The 13154-nt window shown below is 39.9% G+C and overlaps 1 protein-coding gene across 2 annotated transcripts; it reads left to right on the top strand.

The window, feature by feature from the left end:
• The first annotated feature begins 376 nt into the window (after positions 1 to 376).
• exo1 (exonuclease 1) lies at positions 377 to 12861 on the top strand. 2 transcript variants are annotated; one of them, XM_067609315.1, is made up of 14 exons: positions 377 to 486; positions 1411 to 1577; positions 1713 to 1832; positions 2774 to 2897; positions 5362 to 5499; positions 5747 to 5959; positions 6801 to 6988; positions 7130 to 7232; positions 7338 to 7551; positions 8241 to 8427; positions 8748 to 9288; positions 9485 to 9574; positions 11063 to 11259; positions 12607 to 12861. In XM_067609315.1, exons 2-14 carry the CDS (start codon positions 1417 to 1419, stop codon positions 12716 to 12718), a joined length of 2388 nt encoding a protein of 795 aa, XP_067465416.1. In that variant the 5' UTR covers positions 377 to 486; positions 1411 to 1416; the 3' UTR covers positions 12719 to 12861. The 2 variants fall into 2 exon arrangements, with proteins under 2 accessions (XP_067465416.1, XP_067465415.1); XM_067609314.1 differs by having other exon boundaries at positions 1408 to 1577.
• Positions 12862 to 13154: the final 293 nt, after the last annotated feature.

The following is a 13154-nucleotide window of genomic DNA, read 5'->3' as shown; positions in this document are numbered from 1 at the left end:
GTAACAGACCATCATTGATGAACCGATAGCGACGATTATGCTGCTGTTTAACAGTGTTTCGCCCATAACATCGTTAAAATGTCCGATGGTGTTTTGTTTTCCCAGTACGCGCTCCCGGGAGATGCACCGGCGTGTCGCGTTTCACATCATGGAGAGGGCGGAGACGCTTTCTATAACATTGCTGTACATGACGGCTGTCGTTGAATCTGTATCAGTTAATGGCCAGACAGCAGTAGCCTCTGTGTGAGAAGTTGGGACAACAGTTATTATTGAGACTGAGTTGTAACAAGGTAAACATGTTTCAGTACCGTGACGGTGACATTTTGGAGCGCACCCGTCTCTCTGCCCTTAATCCCTCCCTCTCTGTGTACTTGGCCAATAGCAGCAGCTCATACTGAATCACTTCTTTTGCCGCTAAAACCAAACTCGCTCCAGTTTTTGCCTTGTGAAGCCGCATGTATATGTGGAGGAAAGTAACAGAACGAGGTAGGTTTTAACTCAGGATTTAACATTAGCGTTATATTGCTTTTGTGTAACATCTTATGTTTGACTTACTGCACACGGACATAGTCGCCGTTGTGTGAACGAACACACTGTCCTCTCTGCTCTGCTACACACTCAAGTTAGGTTATTTCAAAAGATTAAAGACTATTTAAAATACTAACTATTTAAACTATGAGCTGCATTTTTAAAGTAAGAAACTGTACATTCAAACGAAGCGGTAACGTTGTCAACAGTTATCAGCTAGCTTATATGTAACGTTATGTAGCCGAGACCACCGTTATAAAAACGTCCAATTTAACGTCGTCTTGGTTATCAACGAAGGAGCACAGATCTTATAACATAACTTCATAACTTTTCTGGATTCTTAAGGTGATATCGTAAATTCGGCGCATAGATATTCCCCAAATGCTACTTCAGATCACAGAAATCTCAACTTGAATACGTGTTCAGTGTTAGCTCTGCTAACGTTATCCCTTTGTATTTTGTTGGATGAAGAAAAATAACAAATAATTACTGCTCTGAGAATATGAATTTGTTGATCAAGGAGCATTCCACGTCACAATTTAGTTAGCTCTATGATTTGTGAAAAACATTTAGTATTATAAAAATATTTCTGTTCAACAATAAGTAATTTAACTTAAGTAAGTAATTTCCAAAATGACAGATGCGTCTTTATAAATTCAAATTATAAATAACTCCCAAACAGTCATTGTTACTAAGCAGCAACACACGATCAAATAGTGCTTTATAAAACAGGATCTATGCACAGTGTGTGGCAGCTGATCCTCTGGAGACTGACAAACATGTCTCAGGGGACAAAGCCACAGTTTGTGTGTGCAGTGGACTGCACAGGTTGCTAAGAAAGATTAAATGTAGCTTATGATTGAAATGATTTTTTTCCAGCAGCTGAAAATGGGAATCCCTGGTTTGCTGCAGTTCATCAAAGACGCAGGAGAGCCTGTCAACGTGAAAAAATACAAAGGGCAGACCGTGGCTGTGGACACGTACTGTTGGCTGCATAAAGGAGCTTTTTCATGTGCGGAGAAGCTCGCTAAAGGAGAACCAACTGATCAGTTAGTGTTTTTATGATTTCAGCTGAATGACAAAGATGTTGGTCAGAAGTGTTTTAGTATTAGTTTTTAATCTACTTGTAATGAGGGTTGAATGCCCAGAACTGATGCTGGCTTTTTCATTTGTCTGCACTGCAGGTATGTGTGGTACTGCATGAAATTTGTGGACATGCTGTTGACTTTCAGTGTCAAACCAATTCTGGTGTTTGATGGACGCAATCTGCCTTCAAAAAAAGAAGTGGAAAAGGCCCGCAGAGAGTGAGTGTTTACTTTGACTGTATGTATTTATGAATGTATGGATGCAGGACAGACCCATATCCTGGACAGCCTATTGTCTACCACCTCACAAGTCCTGAAAGACTTTTAGAGACACAAAAATAGAATTCATATTGTTATTTTGGCAGGTTTGTAATTTTTGCATTTTAGTTTTAATCTGTGAACTTAAACAAGTTTGTCCTTAAGACTGAGGAGAGATACGAGTGTAATGATGACATGATGAGGTATCGCATATGTTTTCTTACTGCTGCATATTTATACCAGCTTGTTTGCATCTGCACCTGCCTCAGCTGAATTCACTTGAGTGATTTTGTCGACACTGGACGTTTTGGTTAATAACATCACTTTGAACTGCAGATGCCAACTTGACTTGTAATAAAATGAACCCACACAGCAAACTCTGGTTGTGTTCCTATTGGGATTTATTGTTGTACTTTCAAGGGGGTCATGTATGAAGGAATAAATGTATCGAACATATCAATATAACTAAAATTAGGTCAGTTAGAGATTCATAATGTCTGTTTTGGTTACCTTCCCATTAATATCCAGCCCTATCTTAACAGGAAACGGAAGCAAATTATCATCCAGGTTTGTCTGAGAAGCAGTGATGAACTGTGCCAAACACACGCCTAACAAACACTCAGACAATGCTTGATTTATTTGAAGGACTGCATTCCAAAACTGCAACATACCAACATTGTTTGTGTGTGGAGGTGCAGAGAGAGGAATGTTCAGACCTGTAGACAGGTGAGACTCAACAGCTCTGACACAAACAAATGTTGAGACATCAAGGACCAAAAGACGTCCAAAACTTCATTGTTATCCTTGGCATGAAGCTGAACTGCGTCTGTGAATGCCACAGCATCACTGCCCCCTGACTAAGTGTTCCATCATTAATTCAATTTGATTCATGTACCATCCAGGCGTCGAGAAGCCAACCTTCAAAAAGGCCGGCAGCTCCTACGAGAAGGCAAACTCTCCGAGGCCAGAGACTGTTTTACCCGCTGTGTTAACATCACCCCAGCCATGGCTCATAACCTTATTAAGGTGAGGACTTCCTCCGTCCTGTCAGACGGATTTAAATGATATGAATGGCTCAACTGCTGTAGTCAGACATCTTCATTTTTCATCATGTAATGAGGGATTTCATTGCACTGCATGTTCACTCTTGCAATGAATTAGAAAAGAGTTGGTACAAATCCCTGTTCATAGACTATCCATTTGGCTTGCATCTCTCATTAGTTATATTCAGTATTTCTCTATTTTACTTTTCAATACATGTTAAGAGTGAGCTGAGTGAATGAAGATAAGTGAGGATAAAGACTTTTATGCTCTGAACTCGATAACTTTTTCGACACATTTATCCCATTTCAACAAGACAACATTATCACACCAGACGTGAATGATGACAGAGAGGGAAAACGGAAGGAATGACAAAATGACAGCTAGTTACAATTATATAATTGCAGACCCACCCTATATGTTGTGTAACATACAGTCTATTCATATATGACTGAACTCAATGACTCAACTTTACTTCACGCCAACAGCCATGCGACTAGAGTTGGTGGAATGTTTTCAGTGCAGTGTAGCAATTTTGAATGAAGTTATTGTAAACTTGTTCACAACAAAACCCAGGCAGTACAGACTCTACAGTCTCTTTTCCAAGGTGCATGTCATTTTTGGCCACATCAAAAAGGCCATAAACATCTTTGATTTGGCTATCTCAGGGTATCTGGAGGTTTTGAAGAGTCTTTTAAAAGTGTTGGATTTAGTTTCCTCAAAAAAGGCCACAGAAGTAATGAAAAAGTCTTCAATGTAATTTATAAAGGTCTTGAGTATTTTTACTTGCCTGCTGTAGACAATAACGTTTGTTACAGTGGTGGCATCATGAGAATGGTGCACCTTTGCTGCGGTTACAGCGCGTGCTGCTGCATAGCATGTATTACTGTATAATGTCAGCAGGGGGCACTCACTCTACACAATGCTTTACACAAGTAACTACACTACTGTACTATGGCTTGGGATGTGATGTTGCATCATACTGCATTGAGATTGTACAGAAGGCCACACTGTAGATTTTAGGTATTCAGTAATCTACCAACTGGGAAAGTATCATGTTGTAGAAAACATTATGTAACTTTATTGTTCCACTCTGCCCTCCCACTCTGCACCTCAACTGTGGACTGATGCTGAAAATCAAAATTACACATTTTATTTTTTTTTTTTTTTTGTAAATACATGACTGAGAAATGGATCCAATGTGTAGAAGGACCTTAGCATGTACTAGCATACACTAGAGGTAAAGTTTTTCTGCATAAAAGTTTTTTTTGTCAGCTCACCCCAGATTCAAAATCATAAATCTAAAGATGAATTAGATCAGACGATGTAATAGCCTTATATGTACATCATAACTGGGCCAGTTGCATATCAGCAGGCACGTTGGAGACGAGGGGACTGTTTCCAGGCAGGTGTGCCAAACAGTCCACCTTTAAATATCAAAATACACTTGAACTACTGTCAGGAGATGGTTAAAGAGAGGGAGACAGCTGTCTAATGCTGTCACTCTATATTCTCTGAGTTTGTGTTCAGCTCATTTGGTTTTATGTGCACAGACTTGTGTATGAAGAGGACTGTAAATGTCTTCGATGGAATAACAGGATGAAATATTGTATGTGAGTGTCAAGTGTGTTTATAGATAACAGGAGGTTGTCTTCTTAACTTCACAGCCCCGACCGTGCAGGCAGACACAGCCTGTTACAGCCTGTTAAACCTCCATTTAAAGGTTGACACTTTTTATGTGCTACCACTGTATTTTGTTTCATCATTATTTTTGTATGTATGTTTTTTGTATGAGTTTCGTCACCGCTAGACCTATTGCACTGTTGCTAGCTTCAGTAGCTAGGAAGCTCATCCACTCATAGTGAGCAAATGTTTTAGCAAAAATTTCAAAATTATTCCTCTGCTCTGCTCACATTCACCGTCACCTTTCTGACGCTCGCTCTCTCGCTTACGCTCTGCGCTATTCCTTAAAAGGAGTTACGCTACCAGCAGTTTCCTAGGCAACGACACAGACGTTGACTCGCGTTTCGAAACAGCGCCGCTCAGAGGCTCCCAAACGCTATTGATTTCCGAATGAATGGATATTTGGCGTTATTTTTGGCATTTAAAAAATGTTTTTGCCTGGCGGGGGTTCTTGTAGGTGTACTATTATAGGGGAAACACTGTATATGCTGTAAATGTCAGTAAATTCATGCACTTGATAAATAATTGTAGTCTTTATTGTCCAATCTTTGACTGGTGTGACCATGAAAAAGCTATTCAATTTTATTCTGCGTGCTGTTTTAAAAGGTCTTTGAGCACAGCAGAAACCTACATGTGCTGCCTGCTCCTCTGTTTCTCTGCATCACTCAGCATTATTTCTTGCTTTATGGTTCCATCCAGCAGTGTTGCATGTTGGTGAAGTTAAATATAACAGAATTCTTTTTCTTTTTTCTTTTTTTTGAACCAGGCTGCGAGGGCGAGAGGAGTGGACTGTGTAGTGGCTCCATATGAAGCTGATGCTCAGTTAGCTTACCTCACTAAGTCTGGTTTGGCCCAGGCTGTCATTACAGAAGACTCTGACCTGCTGGCATTCGGCTGTAAAAAGGTATCAAGTACTCTACTGTGTACTGTGGTAAGAACAACAAGGAAGTTGGCTAACCAAGCAGATCATAATTAGACATGACAAAGTGTTTAGTCAGTGTTAAAAAAAAAAAAAAAAGATATCAAAGGCTTCAGTGTTTGTCGTGTCTACAGCTAAAAATATATTAGACAAAAGCAAACATAGGCTTCATGAGCCCTTGATCATACATTGCCTCCAACTCCTAACTCACTCATCTTTCACAATTGTGCAGGTGATCCTCAAAATGGATAAGCAGGGCAATGGCCTAGAGATAGACCAGAGTAACCTGGGCCGCTGTCGCTCTCTGGGGAACGTTTTCACCGAAGAGAAGTTTCGCCACATGTGCATCCTCTCTGGCTGCGACTACCTGGCCTCCCTGCATGGCATCGGCCTGGGCAAGGCCTGCAAGCTGCTGCGGCTGGCCAAAGACCCTGATATCCTCAAGGTGAGACCAGATAGCAAGACAGTGAATCTGGATTATGCATTTAGCAAGGCTACTGCTATTTTAACTTGGGATTCCAAAGGTGCCTCACTTTTAAGTAGGGTACATCAACATGGGAACTTTGGCTGCATGCTGAACCCGCTTCTGAGGAAAGTATGTTTAGGTCATCAGACTGAAATCTAGAAAAAAAATCTCAGAATCAGCTCATTGAAGCATTAATGAGTCTCTTTACTAACTTTATGACTCTTGAAAGGGAAAGGGAAATATTAGTTTGATAAAATAATCTTAACTCAAGGTCACTCAAGGTCCAGGTCAGTTGTGGTTGAAAGTGCAGGAACAAGCTTGTAAATGTACTATGAGTGAAGATTATTTTGTCAGATTGACTCCTCTCTACTTGTACTACAGCTACAGTACATTTTAAAACAATCCATTATCCCATAAATATTACTTGTGGCCACAGTGGCTGCTGATCAGGTTACATAGGCTCACTTCAAATAAAATGTTTCTGACCCAAAACCAGTTATGAACAGAAAAAGTGAATCCAAATGAATCAGATAAGTATAAAAAGAAATAGCTGTACAGTAGGATACAATTGATTCAACATATGAGTGTTTCAACATTTTGCTTGTCACACCTATTATTATATGTTGTAGGTATGCAATTAATAAAAAGTAATTTTAAAATTTTAAATATTGATAAAAAGTTCTCTGCACTATTATTTAATAAAATATTCAGCAAATGCATACAGACAGTGAGTCAGAAGCTGTCAGTCAGTCAGTTGTAGTTATTTTAGCATAACTGTTATTGTGTTAGTAAAAGCTGTGAGCTCTTGTTGCCCCATCAGGTGATCAGAAAGATGGGCCAGTACTTGAAGATGAGTCTCGTCGTCCCTGAGCAGTACATCGAGGGGTTCACCAGAGCCAATAACACCTTCCTCTACCAGCTGGTGTTTGATCCTGTCAGAAGGAAGGTTGTACCCCTCAACCCGTACCCAGAGCACGTTGACCCGGCCACCCTCAGCTACGCTGGCCTGTATCCTCCTGTCCTCAATCACACAGCCTAATGTCAGCTTTGTAAATAATGAAAATGATTTAGTTAGAGTTAGAAATGGGAAATGGTACGTTCCTCTCCATCACTTGCACAGTATTCTGTCCTTAATGATGATGTGTGTAGTAATGTCGGAGATGACAAAGGCTTGCAGATGGCTTTGGGAAACCTTGACATCAACACAATGGAGAGAATAGACGACTTCAGCCCAGACAAACCCATGACACAGGTATCACATCGGTTAGAGCCATGACGAAAGTAATTAAATGCCACATTTCATTTAGAACAAATTTGCAGTTTTTGTTTTAAACACATTCCAATTTCCTTTTTCCAGCCATCTAAACCTCGCAGTTGCAGCTGGAACGCCTCCCCAGCCTCCACTGGACCCAGTATCTGGAGCCGAAGCTTCAGGCCAGCCTCCGCTGCCCCACCCCAGCCTGCTGCCTCCCCAGACAGGCCTCTCTCGACCAGGGGGAAGGAGAGAGTCGTCCACCTGGATGGTCTGAGGCTTCCCTGCAGAGAGCTGCAAGTGAAGAGACCAAGAGATGGTGAGCTGTTCACATGCAGTTTTAAGATTACTTCTTTTTTTTTCTTTTTTTTTTTGATACAAATACATAAATCAATCTCTTCTCACTACAAACAAATACTTCTTCTACTGTGTTTTGGGCTCTAAACACATCACCCACAGCATAAAATGTGACTGACGGCTGATGGTCGTGGTGAGTGAGACTGCGCTCAAGTTTATTCTGCAGTGAAACCTCTAAAACAATATTTATGAAAATTAAAACTGAAAAAGAAACTCAAATTGTATCTCTCAGGGACATGATCAGATAATAAGTAAATATATATTTGTCATAGATATATAGATGAGTATAAACAGAGCCACAGCTTTAATTTGTGTTGATAAAGGATTAGTTTAAAATGTTGCTCATTAGGGGTTCCAATAATGACCTCTTTATGCACATGAAATGAAATTATTTACATGTAAATGATCCCTGTTGGGAAAATGAGTCACTGTGGCAGCAAAATAGCTCTAGGATATTACAGAAATAACAATTGAACAAATAATTAGGAAAAATAAAAGCAGTGAGACAAAGAAAGTAATAAAACAATATGTATGCCTACCTTTTGATATAATAATAATAATAATAATAAACTCAGATCATTTATTTACATGATATGCAGCTTTATATGTTACTTTGTTAACTGGACTGTTCTTCTCTTTTTCCTCCTCTAGACTCTAGTATATCAGACCTGGATGTTCTGCAGCAGTACTCCTCCTCCAGTCAGAAGCGATCCAGGTCAGACCAGCAGCAGGACAAGCGGACACCGGCCAGTCAGCCCCGGCCACGCAATCGCTTCGCCACCCTCCTGCAGAGACGGAACCAGGAAGCTGAGGAGGACGGCCAGGCCACATGCAGCAGGTGACATCACAGGGATACATGCACATCTCATGATCATGTTTTTGACTTACTCGACTCATTATTGAGTAATCCAGACACATATGTTTAAAATGGAGTACAGTTTAACTATACTATGTATAAAGAATGTAAGTATGTTGTTTTTACATCTGAATAGGTTATTCAGAGAGGATTCAGTTTTCACAATAATAAAAATGTACTTCATTTTATTATTTAAATGAGCCCAATTTTTCCAAAATAACTAGGATGATCAGTTTTTTACCATAATCATGGCTGCAATCAGGTTAATGCTAAATGTTGTGGATGTGTTTTTTCCACATTAGATTCTTCAGCAGTTCCAGTTCAGCAGCCAGTTTGAGCACTAAGCAGTCTGTTCAGGAGGATTTACCTCAGAGTGTGAGTCCCACTCAGGACAAGTCCCCTCCCAGCATCCAGACCAATGACAGTGATGGTCCCGACGTCCCATCTTTGGACACCCCAAGCCCGCCTCAGACCCCTAGCAGCACTCCCCCCTGTTCAGCCAGTCAGGGCCTCGGACTGTTTGATTGGTCAGGCAGTTCCCCCTCAACTGAACAATCAAAAACGCCAAAGTCCACTTCAGGGCTGGCTGTCCTGCAGCTGTTTCAGTATAAGAGGGAGAGTTTCTCTTCAACCACAAAGACCCAGAAACCCTCTAGAGACACGTCACCCCCGCATCTGTCCTCCACTGACAGGAACCCAGAGGACAAGGACGACCTCCCAGACTCCCCTCCCTCCCAGGACAGTGCCTACTTCTCCCAGTCCCAGACTTACCTCACTACCTTCCACAAAGAGGAAGCCCCCACCTACAACTTCTCAAACTCCTACCAGGAGGATGCTGCGTCTGTACGTTCATATAAATCTCCACTGCCTTAATAAGTATCTATAAATGCCTTGTGGTTGATTCAGCCTTCACACACACATCATTATCAGAGTACTATGATTCATGAGTGGGTGCACAGGAAGCTGTTTTGGTTGCTTGGCTTTGTGTGGTTACATGTGTTGAAGCTACTAACCTTTCATGTGCTTCCGGAAAATTCAGGAAATGAATTCAAGCAAAGATCTGGAGTCAGAGCAGAGTCCAGCACACTCAACAGAAGTGGATAAGAAACCCAGCATGCTGAAATCCAAGGTGGGTTTCTGCCCATACAACATGATTAAGATTTGTGGTTTCATTTTAGTTTTGATTCTTTATATAAAGGCAATAATGTCCTCTCAGAGTTTTCTGCGCAACTGACCAGATGAGGGTAGTGTCAGCCTGTCTTTGAGAGCTGCAAACCTCAACGAATTTCATTAGCATGGGTTTTAGTGACCATGATATGTGCTGTTAATGATGTTTTCCAGGCTGACATGGAGATAAAATATTACCATTCCTTATTTTCTCCATCAGCAAAACTGTGACAGAGATGGGGGTTGATATGTATGTTCAAGGAGGAGCATCTTTAACCTCCATGCAATTAAAGAGAAGGAGTCATAGAAACATTAAAGGACTGCAAAGTCTGGAAATAAGTCAATTGTACTGTCCCAACATAACGCTGTACTTGTACTACATATAACTATATTGTAGACCCTTGTTGTCTAACATATTATCTCATGCTTTCAAACATGATCTTTAAGAGGGTGATGCAGTCTGAATACATAATTTCAAACGAGGCTCTGAAATGACTCCTGTACTGTGGAATTTATTTGAATGTGATGACATTTAAAAAGATGATTCAATATTCTAGGAATATGATTATTTGCTCTCAAGAGTGAGGTGAGGAGATCGATAGCGGTTTCATGTCTCTATTAATAGTGTTCCTCATTATAATAAACTTTGTCATCGTCATTGGCATTTACATTACTCACAGTCCAACTCAACGACAGTTCATTCAGCGATCCACGTATGTTATGCTAGTAGCTGCTAATGTAGCCTGGAGCTGCTAGCCCCCAGCAGTGACGAGGGGCTACAGAGGTCTGGTAACCTCACTTCTTTCTGACTCCACAACCCCAGATGTCTGTCATTTTCAAACTTGTAGTCTTCAGACCCAACTGACGCTGACTCAAGTGACATCACTTGAGGAAACCTATCAGTTTTCACACAGCTTCCTTTGGAGACAACAGCCTGCAAACACACTGTGATGTGTAAAATTTAGTGGAGTTCACCTTTTAAATACAGAGCATGGTTAGCCTAGCTTAGCATAAAGACTGGAAGCACAGAGAAACAGCTTGTCTGGCTCTGTTCAAAGTTCAAGATACACCTTTAAAGTTTTTTCTCATGAACAGAAATATAAAAACAAAAAATTGTGTTTTCCGGTGGAGTTACATGCTTTATGCTAAGCTAGGTTAGCTGACTCCAGCTCAGTACTTAACACACAGACGTGATATCAATCTTCTCATCTCACTCTTGGAAAAAAAGTGAATAAGTGAACTATTCTTTTAAACTTGATCACTGCACAATTGAATAGATTTTTTTTTACTATATCAACCTTGTTTCATTCATGACGTCTTGAAAATGATATAATTCATTTTTTATATATATTTTTTTGAATTAATGTCTTAATAGCAGTAAAGTTTAAGACATTTTGTGTGGCAGTAAAATGTGTTTTCATTCTCCTATCCGTGCTCTTCCTCCCCCCAGGTTGCAGGTCTGTTGAAGCCCAAGTCCAGCAGCCAGGGTCAGGTCACAAAGGTGCGGGCGTTGGGTCCAGCCAGGGCCAGTGGACTGAGGAAGAAATCTGCAAGCTCTGGGAAAAAAATTTCCTCCCCCAACAATGAAAACAACCCTGGTGTCCAGGCCACCATCAGCAGCCTCTGGAAGAACTTCAGCTTCAAAAAGTAAAAGAGAAACACTGAAGTTACTTTGGAAATGAATAGAATATTTTACGGAAGTTGAAACATAATGGAAGATTACTCATTCAGATTAGATCATTCAACACAGATATCATCTGACTGCATACCACACATGTATTAATCAGTGGATGAGGAATCCAAACATGCAGATTCCTCATCTTACATCCGCATTAATGTTTGTCAGTCTGAACCTGGCCAACTTCCTGCACATGTGAATGACCTAAAAATGTCTTGATAACACCATTGTTTGTGTTTTTTTTAAATACACAGTATACTGGGTTTTACCTACTTTTCTAACTACACTAGTTACTGCATTACTGATGGCACCTTTATTTTCACAGTTGTGACTAATCTTGTGACGTCTGTGAAACTTTGTTTTTAATAACTAAGTTAATTTTAATAAACTCTGCAACATGAGTTATCAACCACTGCTGGAACTTTCTGTATTCAAGTCTTGATAGCTTGTAAACTTGACTCAGGGTGTGTCAGAAATTCATCCCCATCACATACAAAAAATCTGTACCACTTTATAATCAGTCACCCTTTATAAAGGGTTTATAGATGATCAATTATTTAACTACTGCTTTATAGATCAATTATAAACCATTAATAAGAACAGTATTTTGGTTACCAGGTTGTGAAAAATCCATCTGGCACTATGACACTCACACTGTCTTTATACTGTAGCTTTTTAATTCATCACGTCAGCCACTCCAACGGTGACCTTCTAGAAAAGAGCAGTAGAGCGTCTGAACCAAAATCCATTTATTAACAACTTATTCATATTCATAGTCAGACTTGATGAATTGTGAATTCACTCTATGGCTTATTGAAGAGAGACTTTTGACCCTTTATGAATGACATGACGGTTAATGACTCACCTTAGATTTTTCACAACCTGGCAACCCAAAAGTTCTAATTAATTACTTAACAGCTGATCTATAAAGCTTTAGTAAATTAGTATTAACTGTTTGTAAAGCAATTATTTACATCTTGTAAAGAAAGTGGTACCAAAAAATCTTTATTTAATGTAAACATTTCTGGTTTCCTTCAAAATGTCCTCTTGCTTGAGATATCAAAACATTTCACAAGTTCAATAAATTCTCTTAGAAAAGTAAAATGTTGAGGAATTACAAGACTATACATTCATTTCAGCAGATTATTCATGAACCCAACTGAATTGAAAAACAGATTGGTCACATTGTTAGAAAAACATTGTCAAAATAGAAAAAAAAAATTCTGGAAAAAACAGTTTTAGGCTCCAACTTAGACATGGGAAGTTATATAAACAAACTGTCATTTTTACATCATGGCCCTCCTTGTGTTTTTCAGAGATACTCAGAAGATGACCCCCTGTAAGACAGGAGAGCCCATGTCTCCAGTCAAAGACAACCTGCTGGCCAACTCGCCTCAGACCGACACGAACTTAATCACCAGCTTCTGATGGATGGTTTGAATGTTTCACACAGTGCTGAGCGCTCTGTGTGGGAATGAAGCTTTTAAACATACCATGTATGTTAATGATTTCTCATCAACCTGTATTTCTTAATGTATAGTTTTAAATAAAGCTACTGTCTACTACTCCAAGTGTATCTTGTTTGTAGTCTTGAGTTTCAAGAGTTTGTGCGTCACATCTTTCTTGCTGATGTCTGTTGTTTCAACACAGCAGTTAAAGAATGCGTCACCTAGCATAACTGCTGTAAAAATGCACAATGCATACTTGAGTGTTTACTGAAAATGCCTTACTTGCATGCAAGCTTAGGAATGGTGATAAGACTACTGGCCTCTAATGGCTTCAGAACAATGTTTACTATCTTCCCCTGTTGGTCTCAGCAGAAACAGTTGGTTCTCTCACTTCATGAATGATGTGAGATTAAGTG

This window comes from Thunnus thynnus, chromosome 14, assembly GCF_963924715.1.
Source record: "Thunnus thynnus chromosome 14, fThuThy2.1, whole genome shotgun sequence".
In the NCBI taxonomy this organism is placed as follows: Eukaryota; Metazoa; Chordata; class Actinopteri; order Scombriformes; family Scombridae; genus Thunnus; species Thunnus thynnus.
This window is presented reverse-complemented; position numbering and strand designations above follow the sequence as displayed.